Genomic DNA, 21,247 nt, shown 5'->3' with positions numbered 1-21,247 from the left:
AGTCGTTGCACAAATAAAGTCAGTGCAAATTAAACCACCAGCTCATAAAATATATGAGGAAAAATGCCATAAAATGTGAAAAAAACTAAAGAATTGTGACATTTATACAAAATACTGTATTTTTCGTTTACAAAATATGGTTAAAAAAAAATTAAGTTTACAAAATATTTGAAAAAAATTACAAAATGATATTATATTTGTACAACATATGTATAATGTACAAAATATTGTTTAGCATTTTACAAAATAGTTGGTAAAATTGTACACAATTTAGTTAAATATTTTTTTAAATATTGTAAAAGTAAATAATAAAGTTTATATATATATGTCTTAATAAGGTTATCCAAAAAATAGTGCTCGATACCGTAGTAGAGCGCAATATATGTATGTGTGGGAAAAAAAATCACAAGACTATTTCATCTCTACAGGCCTGTTTCATGAGGGGGGTACCCTCAATCATCAGGAGATTTTAATGGGAGCATTCGCATACCATGGTTTATATAGGGTACAGAGTGGGTGGGTACAGGCTGGCGTAGGGGCGTGGTGATTGGCTCATGTGTTACCTAGGAGGTGTTTCCGTCTATGGCGGCATGCTGTTACAATTTCGCTGCGCTTGTTGAGGGATGACAGGTCTGGACGGTAAATAATAAACAGTTTCTCTTTCAAGCATAGGTTGCATCTTTTATTACCACTATTATAAGGTGTGCTGGATGCAAGAATTTGCCATGTTATTGAATATTCAACATTATTGTCTTTGAGGTCCCAAATGTGTTTGCTGAGTTCTGTGGTATTTCGCAGGTGAATGGTTGGTAGCTGTTATTTCTCAGGTTGAAAGTGACGTCAAGGAAGTTGACGGTTTGCTTGTTGGCTTCAATCGTGATCCGTAGGCCGTTCTCTTTGAAAATTTGGCATATGCGCTTCTTGGTATTCTCGCTGCTCCTTGGCGAGGCGCGACACACTGCCAGTCCATCATCACGGTAAATACCAAGGTTCAGATTGAGGCTAGCGAGCTGGGAGAGGAGGAAACTCCCAACGAGTTCACACGTTTCTGCTCCGTCAAAACTTCCCATAGTGACGTCAAATGTTGCATTGTTCTTTTTTTTGTTCAATCACAGGCAATGAAAGAAACATCATCATCCACGCAAAAAACTCCATTCTCATCCACAACAGTACACCATGGCAAAAAAAGAACAATGCAACATTTGTCGTCACTATGGGAAGTTTTGACGGAGCAGAAACGTGTGAACTCGTTGGGAGTTTCCTCCTCTCCCAGCTCGCTAGCCTCAATCTGAACCTTGGTATTTACCGTGATGACGGACTGGCAGTGTGTCGCGCCTCGCCAAGGAGCAGCGAGAATACCAAGAAGCGCATATGCCAAATTTTCAAAGAGAACGGCCTACGGATCACGATTGAAGCCAACAAGCAAACCGTCAACTTCCTTGACGTCACTTTCACCTTATAATAGTGGTAATAAAAGATGCAACCTATGCTTGAAAGAGAAACTGTTTATTATTTACCGTCCAGACCTGTCATCCCTCAACAAGCGCAGCAAAATTGTAACAGCATGCCGCCATAGACGGAAACACCTCCTAGGTAACACATGAGCCAATCACCACGCCCCTACGCCAGCCTGTACCCACCCACTCTGTACCCTATATAAACCATGGTATGCGAATGCTCCCATTAAAATCTCCTGATGATTGAGGGTACCCCCCCTCATGAAACAGGCCTGTAGAGATGAAATAGTCTTGTGATTTTTTTTCCCACACATACATATATATATATATATATATATATATATATATATATATATATATATATATATGTATATGTATATATATGTTTAACTCTTTTACAAAATATGGTTAAAATATTGTTATAATCTTGTAGAAAAATTCAAAAAGATTAACTAATTTTACATAACAGGGTTAAAATTGTGACAATTTTACAAAATAGTTAATAATACAATACAATTTTGTTGGAGTGTACAACATATTGTTGAAATGTCTTAATCTTTTTTCTAATTTAAAAATGTTTACATTTGCAACATATTGGTAAAAGTTTTCTTTCTTTTTTTTGATAAAATATTGTTTTAAGTTAGACAATTTTACAAAAGATTTACATTTTGGTAAATCTTTTCAATATAGTTAAATCTTTTCAATATAGTTAAATGTTCTTTAAATGATGTAAAATGTTTTGACAAAGTTTACAAAATATGGTTAAAATGTTTACAAAATATGGCAATGTTTTTTAGCGCTGTCTCAGTAAGTCATGGAGATTCTGCAGATGTACCTAATGAAGGGTCGACAGTGACTTTACTAACCTGTGCTGGTGCGGCGATCTGTGGTGGGGGCAGCGCAAACATCCGCCTGTACGTGTGAGACGTTCATGGGGGCCGTCTGGATGATGAGGGCCCTCTGATGGTCGGACAAGGCCCGGATCTTACCCCACACGCGCAACCAGCCAGACACACAGGAGAAATTTGCTCCTTGAACAAATACAGCAAGAAAATGCTTACATTGAGCAGCGTTCTTCTTACCACTCATTAAGTTTTGTGTGACAGAACATGCTTGTAAATTCACCTTGGAGAGATAAAGCAGAGATTCCACAGAGACACTTCTGCTCCAGATAGTCTGCCACCTGTGAAACTCTACTGCCTTCAATGAGACCACTGCAGTCTGCACAAAACACGCCACACTGTTAGCACCTATGGTGACTTCATTTAATAACACACAGTACGCTATACACTCATTCTTAGCACTCCCGTCTTATTTTCATGCAAACGGTTTTTAGATGTCATCTGCTAGCTGTAAATTACAATACATAAATAATATAATATAAGACCTTTAGGCACATTATTAGGTACACCCGTACACTTGAATATTATTGGTAATCCACATGTGTGAAGATGATAATTGCAAATGTTAAAATAACACTTCCATTCGTATATGCTGTACACATTTTCATTTTTAAGATATCCAAAAATACATTTTCTGACTAGTGATGTCATCCAGCCCCCGCACCATGTCAAAATCTCCCCAAAAATGTCCTGTGTTTATGCTACGTTTGCGCTGCAACATTTTCTCGTTTTTATGTTATATTATCAACGTTTTGTACTTGTTATGTTATTAATGTGTTATTATTCACAACCAGCCCCCAACCATGTCAAAATCCTCCTAAACGTGTCCTATTCGTTTGTGCTGCAATTCTTTTTTGTCTAACTATTATAGTTTGTATGCTATTAACGTTATATACTTGTTATAATATTAACGTATCATTATTCATACCCAGCTTCCCTATGGAAGTAGAATTGTCTCACATCAACTTATATATATCAATATGATATTAATACATATGCATATATTAATAAATATACAAATACAAATTTGATATACAAATAAAAAAAATAATTTGTATAAATGCGTATTTGTAAATATATTTTTGAGATTTGAAAATATATACAAATAAAATGTATAAATATAAAAATGTGACATACAAATAAATCAAGAATTTGTAAAAATAAACGTGCATTTGTAAATATATTTTTGAAATTTTAATATAAATATGCTTGATTTTGTATTTGTATTTGTATTGAATTTGCACATGGATCGCTTTTTTGCTTTTGTGTCGATGAGACATTCCTCCTACAAACCAGATGCACAAATAAATGTGACCTACACACTCCCCTGAACAACCAGCAGAGGGCACTGCAGCCAGAGCGGTCTGGGTCCCAGAGCATTATATGCATTATATGAAAAATGCCCGGAGTTCTCTGCACAAAAACAATCCACGTCTTTACAAAGAGAACGCACAACGGGCCTGAGCTAGCTAACGTTAGCGTTGTATTAGCTAATGCTAATTTATCCAGTTAATCTGAAAGACCGTGCTAGTTGCTTATTTTATTGTATCAATGTTGTTTAATGACCTTGTCCCGATGTAGATACTGATCTCTTATCAGTGCAATGTGTGTCAAATCATACCAAAAGTCATGACGTAATATAACCCTCCCTAGTGTGCACGCCAGCGTCTGCACGCTCTGGCTGCAGTGCCCTCTGCTGGTTGTTCAGGGGAGTGTGTAGGTCACATTTATTTATGCATCTGGTTTGTGGGAGGAATGTCTCATCGACACAAAAGCAAAAAAGCGATCCACATATGCAAATTCAATACAAATACTAATACAAAATCAAGCATATTTGTATTCAAATCTCAAAAATATATTTACAAATACACGTTTATTTATACAATTTATTTATTTGTATGTCACATTTTTATATTTATAAATTTTATTTGTATATATTTTCAAATCTCAAAAATATATTTACAAATACGCGTTTATTTATACAAATTATTTATTTATTTGTATATCACATTTGTATTTGTATATTTATTAATATATGCATATGTATTCATATCATATTGATATATATAAGTTGATGTAAGACAATTCTACTTCCATACTTCCCAAACTTGCCCCATTTGCTGCAAACATTTTTTGTCTAACTTTTATAGTTTTTATGTTATCAACCTTTTATCATTCATAACCAGCCCCCCTGCCCACCATTACAAAATCTTCCCAAACTTGTCCCGAATGTTTGTGCTGCATTCGTATTTTACTGTTTTTGTATTATTAACGCGCCCTGCCATGAGGTGGCGACTTGTCCAGGGTGTACCCCGCCTTTTGCCCGATTGTAGCTGAGATAGGCTCCAGCGCCCCCCGCCACCCCAAAAGGGAATAAGCGGTAGAAAATGGATGGATGGATGGATCATTCATAACCATCTCCCCATCAATCGTTTGTGCTGCAAAAATATTTGGTCTAACTGTTAGAGTTTTTATGTTATTACTGTTATATACTTTTTATATTAATAATGTGTTATTATTCATAAAAAAAAACCCAACCATGTCAAAATCCCCCTAAATGTGTCCAATTCGTTTGGGCTACAAAATGTTTTTGTCTATTGTAGTTTTTGTTATTAACATTTTATAATTCATAACAAGCACCCCCACCTTGTTGAAATCTCCCCAAACTTGTCCCATTCAATTGTGCTATATTTTTTGTCTAAATATTATAGTTTTTATATAATAGAACTGGTTATGAATAATAACACATTATTAACATAAAAACAATAAAACATTACTAACATAAAAAGTACAATTCCTCCAATAACTTTTCAGTGGCTGTGTCATATATCTACCTCCCGACTCCGCCGTCAGCCAGTCGCTGAACAGCGGTCCAAGACAAATGTCGATCTGACTCGAGAAGGCGGAGCTTGGGCAGATGTTGCCGCGGCGAGGCGTCGGCGAAGACGTGGTCCAGGAAGAGGGGCTTCGTGCCTCACAGCACACACAACGGCTGAGCGACACCAGACCGTCTTCCACCGACCTGCATACATACATATGCACATAATACGCGTCATACTAACACAAAACAACAACACAAGTCTGACTATTTGGAGTTCTGGTTTTGCAACCAGGTGTGATGATAACCATAGAACAACACAACTACTAGGTGACACCTGTATGCATCTTCAAATGGGTTAGTAATTTTGCTTTCATGATATCGTACAACCTAATCAATCAATCAATCAATCAAACTTAATTCATAAAGCACTTTTGATACATAAAAGAAATGCAACGCAAAGTGCTTTACGGAGTTAAAAACAATACCCCGGTGACCCAGATCCCCCATCATCACATATGTACGCACGGACACAGATACCAAACACAAACACACACACACATATGCAACTATACGGACAAATGATTGCATGGCTGAGTACAGAGGAGACAGGTGAGTAAACACTATCACAGGAGCCATCTGCACCAGGAGGTCATCAGACCATGGCCACCAGGACGCTGACACATAAGCGCCCCCACAAGCACGGCTGATAACCCCTGAGGCAGATGGCTCATCTGAAGAACGTTGGAAAATAAAAATAATTAAACTTGTAAAATAGTAAGAACCATGATTAGAGATAAAGTATAAAATATAAGCAAGACATATGAAGATTAATAGAAAAAATAAAATTGATATACAGTAAATAAATAAATATAACAAAAAAAAATCTTGCATAACTAATAGGATAAAAAGTCAAATACATATGACTTCAATAAAATAATTAAAAGCCAAATCAAAAAGGTGGATCTTAAGCCTGCTCTTAAAAACATCAACGTTTTCTGCAGCCCTGAGGTCCTCCGGCAAGCTGTTCCATGACGGGGGCCATAATAGTGGAAAGATGCCATCCCGTGACTTTGTGTCCTGATTTTTGGAATAATTAGGAGATGAGTGCCGGAGGATCTCAGGGCCCGGGAAGGCCCATAGGGTAAAAGCAAATCTGAAAGATAAGAAGGCCCACTACCATAAAAAACATTTATAAACCATAAGAAGAACCTTAAAATGTATCCTGAAACACACAGGGAGCCAATGCGGAGATTTTAAAACTGGTGTAATGTGAGCCCGCCTTCTGGTCTGCGTCAGGAATGTACCCCATCTGAGCAAACAGATTCTAAAGTCAAAGAAAAGTACTTGAAAAAGTATAAGATGAAGGGAAAAATGGGCCGAAATTGAATAAATTAAATAATTACTTAAATGTGTCTTTAAATATGGAAATGAATCATTAAATCATGAACGAATTAAATCAACAATGAATTAAATTCTAAAATAATCAAATCATAAAATAATGCAAATAATAATACATGAAATTATATAAATAAGTGAAATTTCTTTCCACATACTGTATATCTGATTAGCTCCTATCTGAGAGACAGTTCAGTAACATCAACACCACTAGGTGGGAGTTCCGCAAGGCAGTATCCTGGGTCCATTATTATGTCTAATGTCAATTAATTAGTATCATGCGCTACTATTTGTGGATGCTAGGGATGTGAATCTTTGCGCATCATACGATTCGATTCGATTCGATTTTTGAGGATAACAATTCGATTCAAAACGATTCTCAATTCAAAATCCTCCATCCATCCATTCATTTTCTACCACTTGTCCCTTTCGGGGTCGTGGGGGGTGCTGGAGCCTATCTCAGCTGCATTCATACTTTTTTAATAACATTGGATGCCAGTTCTATGATCAACTACATTCCTCTATAAAATTAATACACAGCTCTGGTAAATGTATACATTACTTAAAAGAAAACTGGTTTTATTTACTAAAATCCTACTCAAACATTTAATAAAGTCAAATACAAATAAGCCAACAAGAGAAGTATCCCGACACTTCTCTTTTCTAATGTAACTCTGTACAGCAGATATGGGCATCTACATCAACAATATGATTTACCCGAGTGGCTGGATAGGACAGAGTAAAAAAAAAAAAAGAAGAAGAAAAAAAAAGTGATTAAAAAAATTAAAAATTGATTAAGAATTGCGATTCATTCGAAAATCTTTTTTTTTTACACCCCTAGTGGATGAAACAGTAACTTTGTGTCTGGTCCAATCACAAACTCAATTTAGACTTTCAGTTCCTGCATGGGTGGCTTCAAAGGTTTTATGATGGCGACTCTTTGGAAAAAATTACTTTTCCCTCTCATTTTTTTCTCACTTCCTTTCATCATCAACACAACGCAAACATCTCTCACCCAGCCTGTTAAAAGGAGGTATGAGTCAATGAGTGTGTGTTTTTAACCTCTTTAACCTCAATCAGGGGGACAGGGTGGCTCAGGTGGTAGAGCAACTTGAGGGTTCCAGGTTCGATCCCAGCTTCCGCCATCTCAGTCATGTCCGGCGTTTCATTTGCATGGCAGCTCCCGCCATTAGTGTGTGAATATGTGTGTGTGAATGGGTGAATGTGAAAGTAGTGTCAAAGCGCTTTGAGTACCTTGAAGGTAGAAAAGCGCTATACAAGTATAATCCTTTTTTTCAAATTATTACAAGCAAAAAGTAGGAAACATCCCAAAATGAAGATTAATAAGAAATGTGTTGTTGTCCTTTAATGTGTGCAGCAAGCTGTTGGAGATCTGTTTTCAGTCTGTTGTGGCCAGTGCCCTGTACTTTGCAGTGGTTTGTTGGGGGTGCAGCACCAGCAAACGGGACTTAAACCGGATTGACAAACTGATCCGGAAAGCCGGCTAAATTATTGGCAAGCAGTTGGAAGCGTTTGTGTCAGTGAGGGACAGGAGGACACTGGACAAACTGCTCGCCATCATGGACAATCCTGCCCACCCACTCCACCAGACAATTGAGGGACAGCGGAGCTCATACTCCAACAGGGTCCTTGGGCTTTGTTTGATTCAAGAACTCCTTCATTCCGCACTCCATCCAGCTGTATAATCACTCACCATACAGCAATAGATGATATACCGCTTCTACTCTCTATTTTATGCTGCCCTTTTTTTTTTTTTGCTGCAGCTGTTACATATACTGTAATATTGTACTTGGTAATTGGGATTTGTTATATATTGTATATGCATATAATATATCAGTATATATTATATACTGTATATATATTATGTAAATATTACATATATGTTATATTTTATATTGCTACTATGGTACATTTTTAGTCTACTTAATACCTGCATTATCCTTTCCATCCTTACCCTTTCCATCCTTTGAAACTGAGCTACTGTGTGGAACAATTTCCCTTGTGGCTCAATAAAGTTTGTCTAAGTCTAAGTCTAAGTCTAACTAAAGCTCATGGCCTACCGTATTTTCCGCACTATAAGGCGCACCGGATTATTAGCCGCACCTTCAATGAATGGCATATTTCATAACTTTGTCCACCAATAAGCCGCCCCGGACTATAAGCCGCGCCTACGCTGCGCTAAAGGGAATGTCAAAAAAACAGTCCGATAGGTCAGTCAAACTTTAATAATATATTGAAAACCAGCGTTCTAACAACTCTGTCCCAAAATGTACGCAAATGTGCAATCACAAACATAGTAAAATTCAAAATAGTGCAGAGCAATAGCAACATAATGTTGCTCGAACGTTAATGTCATAACACACAAAATAAACATAGCGCTCACTTTCTGAAGTTATTCTTCATTCGTAAATCCTTCGTCTTCGGTGTCCGAAGTGAAAAGTTGGGCAAATGTGAGATCCAAAATGGACGGTTCCGTCTCGTCGAAGTCATCGGAGTCAGTGTCACTGTTATCCAGCAGTTCTGTGAATCCTGCCTTCCGGAAAGCTCGGACCACAGTTGTGACCGAAATATCTGCCCAGGCATTTACGATCCACTGGCAGATGTTGGCGTCGTCTGGCGCTGCCTCCGTCTTAGTGAATGTGTGTTCGCCTTCTGTCATCCATTGTTCCCACGCAGTTAGCAGTCTAGCTTCGAATGCCCTGTTGACACCAATATCTAGCGGCTGGAGGTCTTTTGTCAATCCACCCGGAATGACGGCGAGTATTGAATTAAGCGCGTAAGCGTGTCTCTTAATGTGATGTTATGAGCTAGCAAATATAACAACTACACTACCCAGCATGCAACGATAGTTACGAGCATGCGCGGTAGCCCTGAGAAGCGTTGTATGCTGGCAGTTAGAATGTGGTTATGAGCACGCTGTGAGTAAACGTTGAGAACTCAGTTAACACGCCTCGTCTGCATTATTTATAATTAGACAGACAACACACTTAATAGGAGCCATTTTGGGGTCTTTACATAAACACACAAATGGAAATGAAACGTCACATATCCCAGCATGCACCGCGCGCTTCTTCTTCTTCCGGGGGCGGGTGGTTGCTTACAGTACAAGAAGAAGCGCTTCCTGTTCTATGGGGGCGGGTGCTTACCTTGGCGGTTGCTTGCGTAGAAGAAGAAGCGCTTCCTGCTCTACCGGGAAAAAAGATGGCGGCTGTTTACCGAAGTTGCGAGAACGAAACTTTATGAAAATGAATCTTAATATTTATCCATATATAAAGCGCACCGGGTTAAAAGCCGCACTGTCAGCTTTTGAGTAAATTTGTGGTTTTTAGGTGCGGCTAATGGTGCGGAAAATACGGTACTCTAATTTTTTATTTTTTTTTAAAGCTAAAAAAAACAGTTCTTTAAATAAGTACTCATGCTATTATTCATTTACAGTAAGTACAGTACTGTGGATTATTGTATATTGCAGCATCTTACCATGCAAATTCACATATTTTTTTATCATAAAACAAATTATCGATCTCATTCTCCCTAGTTAGATAATAATTTACAAATATTTGGTAATACAGGTCAATTTTACAATCCCACAATTCTTACATGTCTTTATGCATCACTGATAATGTTATTTGGCTAAGCTCAGTGATGTCCCGCTTTGTCCGGTTGTCTTTGAACGCACCAGAGCTGCGTGAGGTAAAAAAAAAAAAAAAAGGAGTGTGACTATATATAACTTTCGCTGACATTACCAGAGCTTTAGAAGTTACTATTACATTACAGTGTACGGTATAAGTAAGCATAATTTATTGTATACATGCTGTACTTGATAACAAGTGTGTTTGCAATTATAATTATCTCGTTATTTGTGGTATTTGAATGATAAACACATTTGTCAGGAAAGACCAACCAAGCCTGACAAAACGTTCCGACGAGGATGGGATTCGAACCCACGTGTGCAGAGCACAATGGATTAGCAGTCCATCGCCTTAACCTCTCGGCCACCTCGTCTGGTGAATGTTGTTTGATTGCACACATCAGATGCCTATTTCGGACTGTAATAAAACCATTCAAGGGTTATGTTATTGAACTTGTGCTGGACTTTGGAGGTGACTCAAGTTGACATGTGGCTTGCCGCCGAACAGGTGGTAATTATTATCAGCACTGGGGAATATTTCTGGATTGTTGCCATTATCCATTCAGTGGAATCATTTCAAACAGGCTTGTTCTGGACTAAGCTGCTGCCAGGAGGACCAGCAGCGCCGATGCGAGTGATTGGAACCGCCCAGGGGCCGCAAAATAACATCCCTTCTTTGACTGATTACTTAGGCTTTTCAACTCAATTGTTCCAGGAATTGTATTTTCAGAAGATTAAAAATCATACACTTCACTGTTTTCATTTTGTATGTAGTGTCAAGGCAAGGCTCTGCCATGCCATAAAGAAGATTTACTTACACCAAATGAATAATATAGTCATCAATAAAAACATACATTAAAGCAGTTGCAATATGTTTACACTTGACAAAGATCCCCTCAATGACAGGAACTTCACTCTGCTGATGCAAACAATCTACTCCAAAAACATTCGTCAAACAAAGATTCTCTATACAACATAATTGGTCTGTGTTTAAGAATCTATTTACTACTATTTGCTTTGCTGTTTTGATTCATCGACAGAAAAAACAACAATCAAAGATCTAGTAAGACACTAGTGGTAAATGTTTTTTTGAAGATCTACGACAAAAACTCTAGTTGAATTTACATTATATGCCCAGACTGCTTTGCTTTTTTTAAGGACCTAGGCAAAAACAGTAGTTAAAGACCCTCTATATGTGATAGAAGTGGTCTGTGTTTTTTGAAGACCTGCTGTAAATACATTTGCATTACATGCCAGGACAAAGCTTTGTTGTTTTAATGACTTACAGCAACCATGCTATTCAAAGATCCTCTATATGCCAGAAGTGATCTGCTGATTTTAAGGATCGACAGCAAAAATGGTAGTCAAACATCTTCTATATGTCAGGACAGAGTTTTGCTGTTTTAATGACATACCACAACAATGCTATTCAAAGATCCTCTATATGCCAGAAGCAATGTGCTGTTTTTAAGGATCGAGAGCAAAAATGGTAATCACAGATTTTCTAAATTCCAAGAGTACTTTTCTGTTTTTAAAGACCTACAGCAACAACAATAACAGCAAAAAACATCCTCTGTGTATGACACAAGTGCTTTGCATTTAAGGATTTAATAAAAAATATCACTCAAATATCTTCTAAGGCTCTGTTAACACTGCACACCAAATCTGATTTTTTTGGCCTTTAGTGACACAGATCTGATGTTTTCTGCTTGTCTAAACGCTCCAAAATGCTTCAAATCTGATCTTTTGCATTCAGATTCAGATTCTAGAGCTTTAATCATTACTGCAAAACATTAGTCAAAGATCCTCTATATACCAGTACTGCTTGCTGTTTTTTTAGAATCTTTGGCCCGAATGCCGCTGAGATAGGCTCCAGCACCCCCTGCGACCCCGAAAGGGAGAAGCGGTAGAAAATGGATGGATGGATGGATGGCAAAAACGGTAGTCAAAGATACTCTTTGTGTGATACAAATGTTTTGTGGTTTATAAAGATCTACATATATACATGTATATTTATTTGAATTGTATGACAGGAGTGCTCGGTGCACAGTCAAATAGGACTAATTTAGTGTTGCGAAGTCTGAAGACTTTCTGAAAAGAAACGTGTGCTAAAATGACCCTGGCTGGTTCACTCTAATCGGTTTCTAGCTGATCTATGGTATGGTTGCCATGACAATGACAAAGCTCTCTATTTGTAACCAACAATTGTGTTATTCTAAGGTCTGATTCTTACATACTGTAAGTAGCTATAATGCTGGAAACACGTTTGTGCTCTATAATCAGGAGCTGTGTGTATACCTTAAAAAGTATATTTATTCATGCTAATCAAAAAAAAAAAGCACAAGGCAAGCTCATGTGGCTGTGTGATGAATCAAACTATACCCTGAAGGACACAAATGTGCATTGCCTGGTATTAACTACACTGAACAAAAATATAAACGCAACATTTTTGTTTTTGCTCCCAACTTTTACTATCCACACAATATACCTATTCCACTCAAATATTGTTTACAAATCGGTCTAAGTCTGTGTTAGTGAGCATTTTTTCTTTGCCAAGATAATCCATCCCATCTCACAGGTGTGACATATCAAGATGCTGATTAAACAGCATGATTATTGCACAGGCTTCCCACAACAAAAGGCCACTCTGAAAGGTGCGGTTTTATCACACAGCACAATGCTACAGATGTTGCAAGTTTTGAGGGAGCGTGCAGTTGGCATGCTGACTGCAGGAATGTCCACCAGAGCTGTTGCCCGTGAATTGAATGTTCATTTCTCCACCATAAGCCGTCTCCAAAGGCGTTTCAGAGAATTTGGCAGTACATCCAACCAACCTCACAACCGCAGACCACGTGTAAGCACACCAGGCCAGGACCTCCACATCCAGCAGGTGCAACTCAATGATCATCTCAGACCTGCAACCCAGACAGCTGCTGCAACAATTGGTTTGCATAACCAAATAATTTCTGCACAAACTGTGAGAAACTGTCACAGAGAAGCTCATCTGCTCGTTGTCCTCATCAGGGTCGCGACCTGACTGCAGTTCGTCGTCGTAACCAACTTGAGTGGGCAAATGCTCACATTCGATAGGGTCCGGGACGTTGGAGAGGTGTTTTCTTCATGGAGGAATCCCAGTTCTCACTGTTGAGGGCAGATGGCAGACAGCATGTGTGGCGTCGTGTGGAAGAGCTATTTGCTTATGTCGACATTGTGAATCAAGTGGCCCATGGTGTGGGTGGGGTTATAGTATGGGCAGGTGTGTGTTATGGACAACAAACGCAAGTGTTTTTTATTGATGGCATTTTAAATGCACAGAGATACCGGGACGAGATCCTGAAGCCCATTGTTGTGCCATTCACCCGAGACCATCACCTCATGTTGTAGCATAACAATGCACGTCAACAACAATCCATGTTGCAAGGATCTGCACACAATTTCTGGAAGCTGAAAACATCCCAGTTCTTGCATGGCCAGCATACTCACCGGACATGTCACCCATTGAGCATGTTTGGGATGCTGTGGATCGGCGTATACGACAGTGTGTTCCAGTTCCTGACAATATAGTGGACCAACATTCCAAAATCAACAACCTGATTAACTCTGCGAAGGAGATGTGTTGCACTGCGTGGGGCAAATTGTAGTCACACCAGATACTGACTACTTTTCTGACCCCCCCCCCAGATCCCAATAAAGCAAAATTACACATTTCACAGTGGCCTTTAATTGTGGGCAGCCTAAGGCACACCTGTGCAATAATCATGCTGTTTAATCGGCATCTTGTGATAATGGCAAATAAAAAATGCTCACTAACAGAGATTTAAACAGACTTGTGAACCATATTTAAAAGGAACAGGTATTTTGTGTATATAGTAAAAGTTTTAGATCTTTGAGTTTAACTCATGAAAAATGAGGGCAAAAACAAAAGTGTTGGTTTATATTCTTGGTCAGTATATATTAAAGGCCTACTGAAATTAAATTGTTTTATTTAAACGGGGATAGTAGATCCATTCTATGTGTCATACTTGATCATTTCGCGATATTGCCATATTTTTGCTAAAGGATTTAGTAGAGAACATCGACGATAAAGTTCGCAACTTTTGGTCGCTGATAAAAAAAAGCCTTGCCTGTACCGGAAGTAGCGTGACGTCACAAGTTGAAAGTTTCCTAACATTTCCCCATTGATTACACCAGCAGCGAGAGCGATTTGGACCGAGAAAGCGACGATTACCCCATTAATTTGAGCGAGGATGAAAGATTTGTGGATGAAAAATGTGAGAGTGAAGGACTAAAGTGCAGTGCAGGACGTATCTTTTTTCGCTCTGACCGTAACTTAGGTACAAGGGCTCATTGGATTCCACACTCTCTCCTTTTTCTATTGTGGATCACGGATTTGTATTTTAAACCACCTCGGATACTATATCCTCTTGAAAATGAGAGTCGAGAACGCGAAATGGACATTCACAGTGACTTTTATCTCCACGACAATACATCAGCAAAGCACTTTAGCTACGGAGCTAACGTGATAGCATCGTGCTTAACTGCAGAGAGAAACAAAATAAATAAGCCCCTGACTGGAAGGATAGACAGAATATCAACAATACTACCAAACTCTGGACCTGTAACCACACGGTTAATGCTGTACCGCCTGACGAAGCCTAGCAATGCTGTTGCTAAGGACGCCATTGAAGCTAACTTAGCTACGGGACCTCGATAGAGCTATGCTAATACCATTAGCTCTCCACCTACGCCAGCTCTCATCTGCTCATCAACACCAGTGCTCACCTGTGTTCCAGCGATCGAAGGCACGACGAAGGACTTCACCCGATCATCGATGCTAGCGTCGTATAGCGCGTCTGCTATCCAAGTCAAAGTCCTCCTGGTTGCGTTGCTGTAGCCAGACGCTAATACACCGATCGCACCTACAGGTTTCTTCTTTGCAGTCTCCATTGTTCATTAAACAAATTGCAAAATATTCACCAACACAGATGTCCAGAATATTGTGGAATTTAGCGATGAAAAAAGACGATTTAAGCTGGCGACCGAACTATTCCAAAATGTCTGATTCAACTACTGACGTCACGCGCATATGTCATCATACCTAGACGTTTTCAACCGGAAGTTTCCCGGGAAATTTAAAATTGCACTTTATAAGTTAACCCGGCCGTATTGGCATGTGTTGCAATGTTAAGATTTCATCATTGATATATAAACTATCAGACTGCGTGGTCGGTAGTAGTGGGTTTCAGTAGGCCTTTAAATGTACATGAGAAGACCCCTGTTGTTCCTGATTGTGCTTACCTGAGAGCCGGTATCACATGGCTCCCTCTCCTGGTGGAGCGGGGGAGCAGCAGCTGGTTCTCACTGAACACCAGCTCGTCCCGGAGGCTGGAGTTGGTCAGAGCGGTGCCAGCTCTGCACACACTGAAGAGGTCGTAGCACAGAACCACTGCGCCTCTTGCCGGCACCGCACTGCCTTCTGGGAAGGTCTGATCTATGCGGAGAGGAGCGATAAGAACGCGAAGCGGTGGACACTACACAACTGCTCTGTGTTCTCACCTGCCCCTGTGACGTTCCCCAACACGTAAAATCCATCCTGGTCGATAGATCCTTTCAGAGGAAGAGCGATGACACTGTGCACCTGGTCAAACACAACCAGCACCAGGCCACGCAGCTCCGTCATCGGGGGCCCCTGCAGCTCCACGAAGGCCCTCTGCTGGCTGTGATTGGTCCAGAGGCCACTAGCCACCTCGCTGATGACTACGCCCTCTGGAGGTGGAGGAGGCCGGGGACAGCTGTTTTCCCTCAGAGGAGTGGGAGGAGTTACCTGTAGCAGTTGAAAAATATCATTTTTTCCACCATATTCAATCAATCAATCAATGTTTATTTATATAGCCCTAAATCACAAGTGTCTCAAAGGGCTGTTGAGTGGTTTCATAAAGTTAAAGTTAAAGTACCAATGATTGTCACACACACACTAGGTGTGGTGAAATTTGTCCTCTGCATTTGACCCATCCCCTTGTTCACCCCCTGGGAGGTGAGGGGAGCAGTGGGCAGCAGCAGTTCCACGCCCGGGAATCATTTTTGGTGATTTAACCCCCAATTCCAACCCTTGATGCTGAGTGCCAAGCAGTGAGGTAATGGGTCCCATTTTTAATAGTCTTTGGTATGACTCGGCCGGGGTTTGAACTCACAACCTACCGATCTCAGGGCGGACACTCTAACCACTAGGCCACTGAGTAGGTGTAACAAATAGTGGTAACAAATGCATAGTGTAAAACCGCTGATTATACATTAGAAAACACAACTAAAGTGAGTCATTTGTCATACGTCACAGACAGTACAGTCAAATATTACCACATCGCAGACATCACCAATTTTTTTGGTTTTATTTAAAATAGGCTATTCTATATCATTTTTTTTCCTAAATTAAGCATTTCCAAGCATAAAAATGGATAGTACTGCCCAACCAATCAGGGAGTGCTAGTCAGTATCAAAGCCACTGATTGGCTCAGCTTTAGGCAGCGTTACCATATTGCAGTGGTTGTCAAACTTTTTCACCAAATACCACCTCAGAAAAAATTGGGCTCTCCAAGTACCACCATAATGACGAATTAATACAATACAGTAGCGTAGTAGGCCTAAGTATTCATTAAAAACAAGAACAATGTTTTATTTAACAAGTGTATACGTATAATATTTTTGGCCTCAGTGCCATTACACACAGTTTGAACAATAACACTGTGCTTGAATATAGGGAAATAAAACATTGTATATCACAAGATGGAGCCCGTACCACAGTTTGAGAATCACTGCTGTAAGTGAGTGTACAGGTGACTAAAGGGTGTTATTTTAGGTCTAGAAGTCTCTCATAATGTTGAAAAACATATTTAGACGGTAAGCGTGAACAGTTTTTTATGCTCTTGTTATGAAAATATGCAATTTATAGTGATTCCTACTTTGCAGAAATGTGTTTATCACAGTTATGTCCGCAACCAATTAACACGAGGGATCAAAATATATTAGTAATGATGGAGCATTTACTTAATGATATTTTCCATGCAAGGGTAAGGAAAACCAGAGAGAAAAGTATGCATCATATTGGTCAAAGTAAAAATAGCTTGTTCAACAGCAAATATTTTTGTGTATTTTTCTTTTTAAATTGAATTTTATTGGTTCGTTATAAACAACAACATTAAAGGGGAACATTATCACAATTTCATAATGGTTAAAACCATTAAAAATCAGTTCCCAGTGGCTTAATATATTTTTCGAAGTTTTTTTCAAAATTTTACCCATCACGCAATATCCCTAAAATAAGCTTCAAAGTGCCTGATTTTAACCATCGTTATAAACACCCGTCCATTTTCCTGTGACGTCACATAGTGAAGCCAACACAAACAAACATGGCGGAAAGAACAGCAAGCTATAGCGACATTAGCTCGGATTCAGACTCGGATTTCAGCGGCTTAAGCGATTCAACAGATTACGAATGTATTGAAACAGATGGTTGTAGTGTGGAGGCAGGTAGCGAAAACGAAATTGAAGAAGAAACTGAAGCTATTGAGCCATATCGGTTTGAACCGTATGCAAGCGAAACCGACGAAAACGACACGACAGCCAGCGACACGGGAGAAAGCGAGGACGAATTCGGCGATCGCCTTCTAACCAACAATTGGTATGTGTTTGTTTGGCATTAAAGGAAACTAACAACTATGAACTAGGTTTACAGCAAATGAAATACATTTGGCAACAACATGCACTTTGAGAGTGCAGACAGCCCAATTTTCATCAATTAATATATTCTGTAGACATACCCTCATCCGCGCTCTTTTCCTGAAAGCTGATCTGTCCAGTTTTGGAGTTGATGTCAGCAGGCCAGGGAAGCTAGGGTCGATAGGGGGTTTAGCTCGCTCGTCTGCGGGAACAAACTGCCGCCATTGCTTGCCGTGCTACCGAGGTCCTTTGTCCCTGAATTGGTCACACACTCCGGCAGATTCAATGGGGGTCTGGCGGCAGATTTTTTTTACTTTATCGTTGGAAATGCATCTGCTTTGAGTGTCGCAGGATATCCACACATTCTTGCCATCTCTGTCGTAGCATAGCTTTCGTCGGTAAAGTGTGCGGAACAAACGTCCAATTTCTTGCCACTTTCGCATCTTTGGGCCACTGGGGCAACTTTAATCCGTCCCTGTTCGTGTTGTTACACGCTCCGACAACACACCGACGAGGCATGATGTCTCCAAGGTACGGAAAACAGTCGAAAAAACGGAAAACAACAGAGCTGATTTGACTCGGTGTTTGAGAAAATAGCGGATTGTTTCCCGATGTGACGCCACGTTGTGACGTCATCGCTCCAAGAGCGAATATTAGAAAGGCGTTTAATTCGCCAAAATTCACCCATTTAGAGTTCGGAAATCGGTTAAAAAAATATATGGTCTTTTTTCTGCAACATCAAGGTATATATTGACGCTTACATAAGTCTGGTGATAATGGTCCCCTTTAAACATAAATTCTGGCAGATGAAGACTTTCTGTGAAATGAAATATATCACTTGCTGCAATAACAAGCTCTGCCCCAGCTCACAATTTTTTTTTCAAACATTGAAATGTACATATTTATGTACCGGAATGTATGTAATGTGGTCCTTCTCTAGCTCCTTCTCACGGTGAAACTGACTGTAAATGACAGTTTCAGCCTCCTTTTAACTCTTTGGAATTTGCAGAGATTTAGAATACTGTAGAAAAGTAATTTTAAATGACTTGATTGATATAATTAATTGATACAAACAAACTAACTCCTAAAAAAGGGAAGCAAAAAACACTCACAGAAAACGCAGACAGGTCATAGGGGTAAAGGCCTCTGCAGCGGCTTAGCGACTCATCACCAGGCAGTACTTGTGGATCCTCCAGCAGGGGGAGCTGTCCTGGTGTCAGCGCCTTACTCAACTCCTGTGCGTCCTTGTCTAACCCCCTCTGTCGGTATACGACGGCATCCAGGAGTCCTTTGGTGGGGATCCCTCGATGTTGTGCCGATGGCGCACCATAGGGGCTGCGATAGAGTGCCACCGCGTCCGGCCCGTTCTGGATGGTATTGGAAGGCAGGCGGAGAGAGGGCGCCGGCACCAGTCCGTCGCTGCCCAACAGGAAGTAGCCCTTGGCGGTGGTGAAGTGTCCACTGAGGCTAATCTCCCTGTAGGGTTTGTTGTTGTGGGCGCTGAAAAGGAGTATCCAGATGCCCTGCAGGGAGACGCGGCGTCCTGAGGGGTGCCACAGCTCGATGTACTCGCCGTCCTCAGCGATGCCGGGCAAGTCCGAGTTGAGCTCATTGATGAGGAAGTCACTGTTGCCCCAAGATGGGAGGTGTGGGGATGCATCTGCGCCTCCTCCTGGAACTACAAACACATTTAGACAACGCTAATAGTTCCACTTTTAGCAACAACAGGTTGCTAAACATTAATATAAATCCATTTAATAAAGTCAAATACAAATAAGGCAACAAGAGAAGTATCCAACACTTCTCCTTTCTAAAGTAAATGTGTACAGCAAGATATGGATCGTCTACATCAACAATATGATGTGTCTGAGTGGCTGGACAGGACAGATAAAAAAAAATGTTTTAAAAGTGGTGACATCTAAAAGTGACACCTGTCATCACCTTGGAGAAGCTTCCAGAATCAGAGAAGAAAGTCTGCTGTTGTCGGTTTTAATAATTTTCATGATTCATCATTTTCTGTATTATTTTAATATTTATTTAATTTATTACATTATAATTATTACTACTACTACTGCCACTACTATTATTAGAATTATTATTAGTATTATTACTACTATCCTTCCATCCATTTTCTATCGCTTGTCCCTTTTTGGGGTCGCGGGGGGTGCTGGAGCCTATCTCAGCTGCATTCGGGCAGGAGGCGGGGTACACCCTGGTTTTATAATTATCATTACTATTACTACTACTATTATTACAATAACATTATTATTATTATTACTATTACTACTATTATTATTATTAGTATTGCTACAATTATTAGAATTATCAATACTACTATTTTAGTGGTAGCAATAGCAGCAGTATTACTACTAATATTATTAGAATTATTATTCTTATCACTACTATTATTTCTGTAGTAGTAATTGCAGAAGCATTAGTACTACTAATGTTATTACTACTACTATTATGATGTATTAGTACTACTACTACTACAATTATTAGAATGATAATTTGTATTATTACTACTACTACTCCTATTACTACTCCTACTACTATTATTACAACTATCCATCCATCCATTTTCTACCGCTTATTCCCTTCGTTATTATTATTATCATTATTGCTATAACTACTATTAAAATTGTTATTATTACTATTTATACAATTATTATAATTATTATTATTATTATTATTGCTTACTATGTGTTAGATCTGCAACCACCCAATTAAGAAATTAATCAATTCGGGGTTGGGTTAGGCGATGGGGCTCCAAAGTGTGACCTTCAGCACATTTGAAAAATACTCTTACAGAGGAAAAACATAAAAATTGGAATAAAAGAGCAAACTGATGTAACGTAACGAGAAAATGTTGCAATATTGACTGACAATACAAAGCTGCCATGCAGGCAGTTTTTTACATTGTAACTGTCATTGCTCAAAAATAACAATGCATCAAAATCACTGTTGGTATGAATCAAAATCAATATTGTTACGAATTATTGACCTATTTAAGGCTCCAGTACTTCACATTAAATATTTCATTTTTGGGGGGAAATATTGCATATATTGTGTTATAAAAAACAAGGTTTTCTTTGAGAAGAGAGCATTAAACATAGGAAAACATAACAAAAAAAACAACAACAAAAAACTTATAATCGACAGATCTGAAGTTGATCTAAAGATTTAAGCGTTGAAAATAAAAATAATATATATTGATATATGACTTATTTTTACCACTTTTATGAGTGGGGCCCTTTTGGATACCCAAGACCTTTAGTGCGATTTTGTTTTTGTCATTGCTCCAAAAATA

At 39.3% G+C, this 21,247-nt stretch overlaps 1 protein-coding gene and 1 non-coding gene across 2 annotated transcripts in view; both read right to left on the bottom strand.

Annotated features, from left to right (window-relative positions):
• LOC133610889 (uncharacterized) overlaps nucleotides 1–21,247 on the bottom strand; it is a 51,432-nt gene that overhangs the window by 3,551 nt on the left and 26,634 nt on the right. Inside the window, exons 5-10 of the mRNA XM_061967612.1 lie at nucleotides 19,050–19,615; nucleotides 15,781–16,048; nucleotides 15,523–15,715; nucleotides 5,194–5,381; nucleotides 2,583–2,678; nucleotides 2,324–2,488 (exon numbers count right to left, since the gene is read on the bottom strand). Coding sequence (XP_061823596.1) covers nucleotides 2,324–2,488; nucleotides 2,583–2,678; nucleotides 5,194–5,381; nucleotides 15,523–15,715; nucleotides 15,781–16,048; nucleotides 19,050–19,615 — 1,476 coding nt within the window. The remainder of the gene's footprint in view (nucleotides 1–2,323; nucleotides 2,489–2,582; nucleotides 2,679–5,193; nucleotides 5,382–15,522; nucleotides 15,716–15,780; nucleotides 16,049–19,049; nucleotides 19,616–21,247) is intronic.
• On the bottom strand, nucleotides 10,517–10,598 carry trnas-gcu (transfer RNA serine (anticodon GCU)). Its single transcript has one exon. It is a non-coding gene; the product is annotated as a tRNA-Ser (tRNA).

The sequence above is a fragment of the Nerophis lumbriciformis genome, linkage group LG11 (assembly GCF_033978685.3).
Source record: "Nerophis lumbriciformis linkage group LG11, RoL_Nlum_v2.1, whole genome shotgun sequence".
Taxonomy (NCBI): domain Eukaryota; kingdom Metazoa; phylum Chordata; class Actinopteri; order Syngnathiformes; family Syngnathidae; genus Nerophis; species Nerophis lumbriciformis.
The sequence above is the reverse complement of the archived record's forward strand: the minus strand, read 5'-3'. Positions and strand labels throughout refer to the sequence as shown.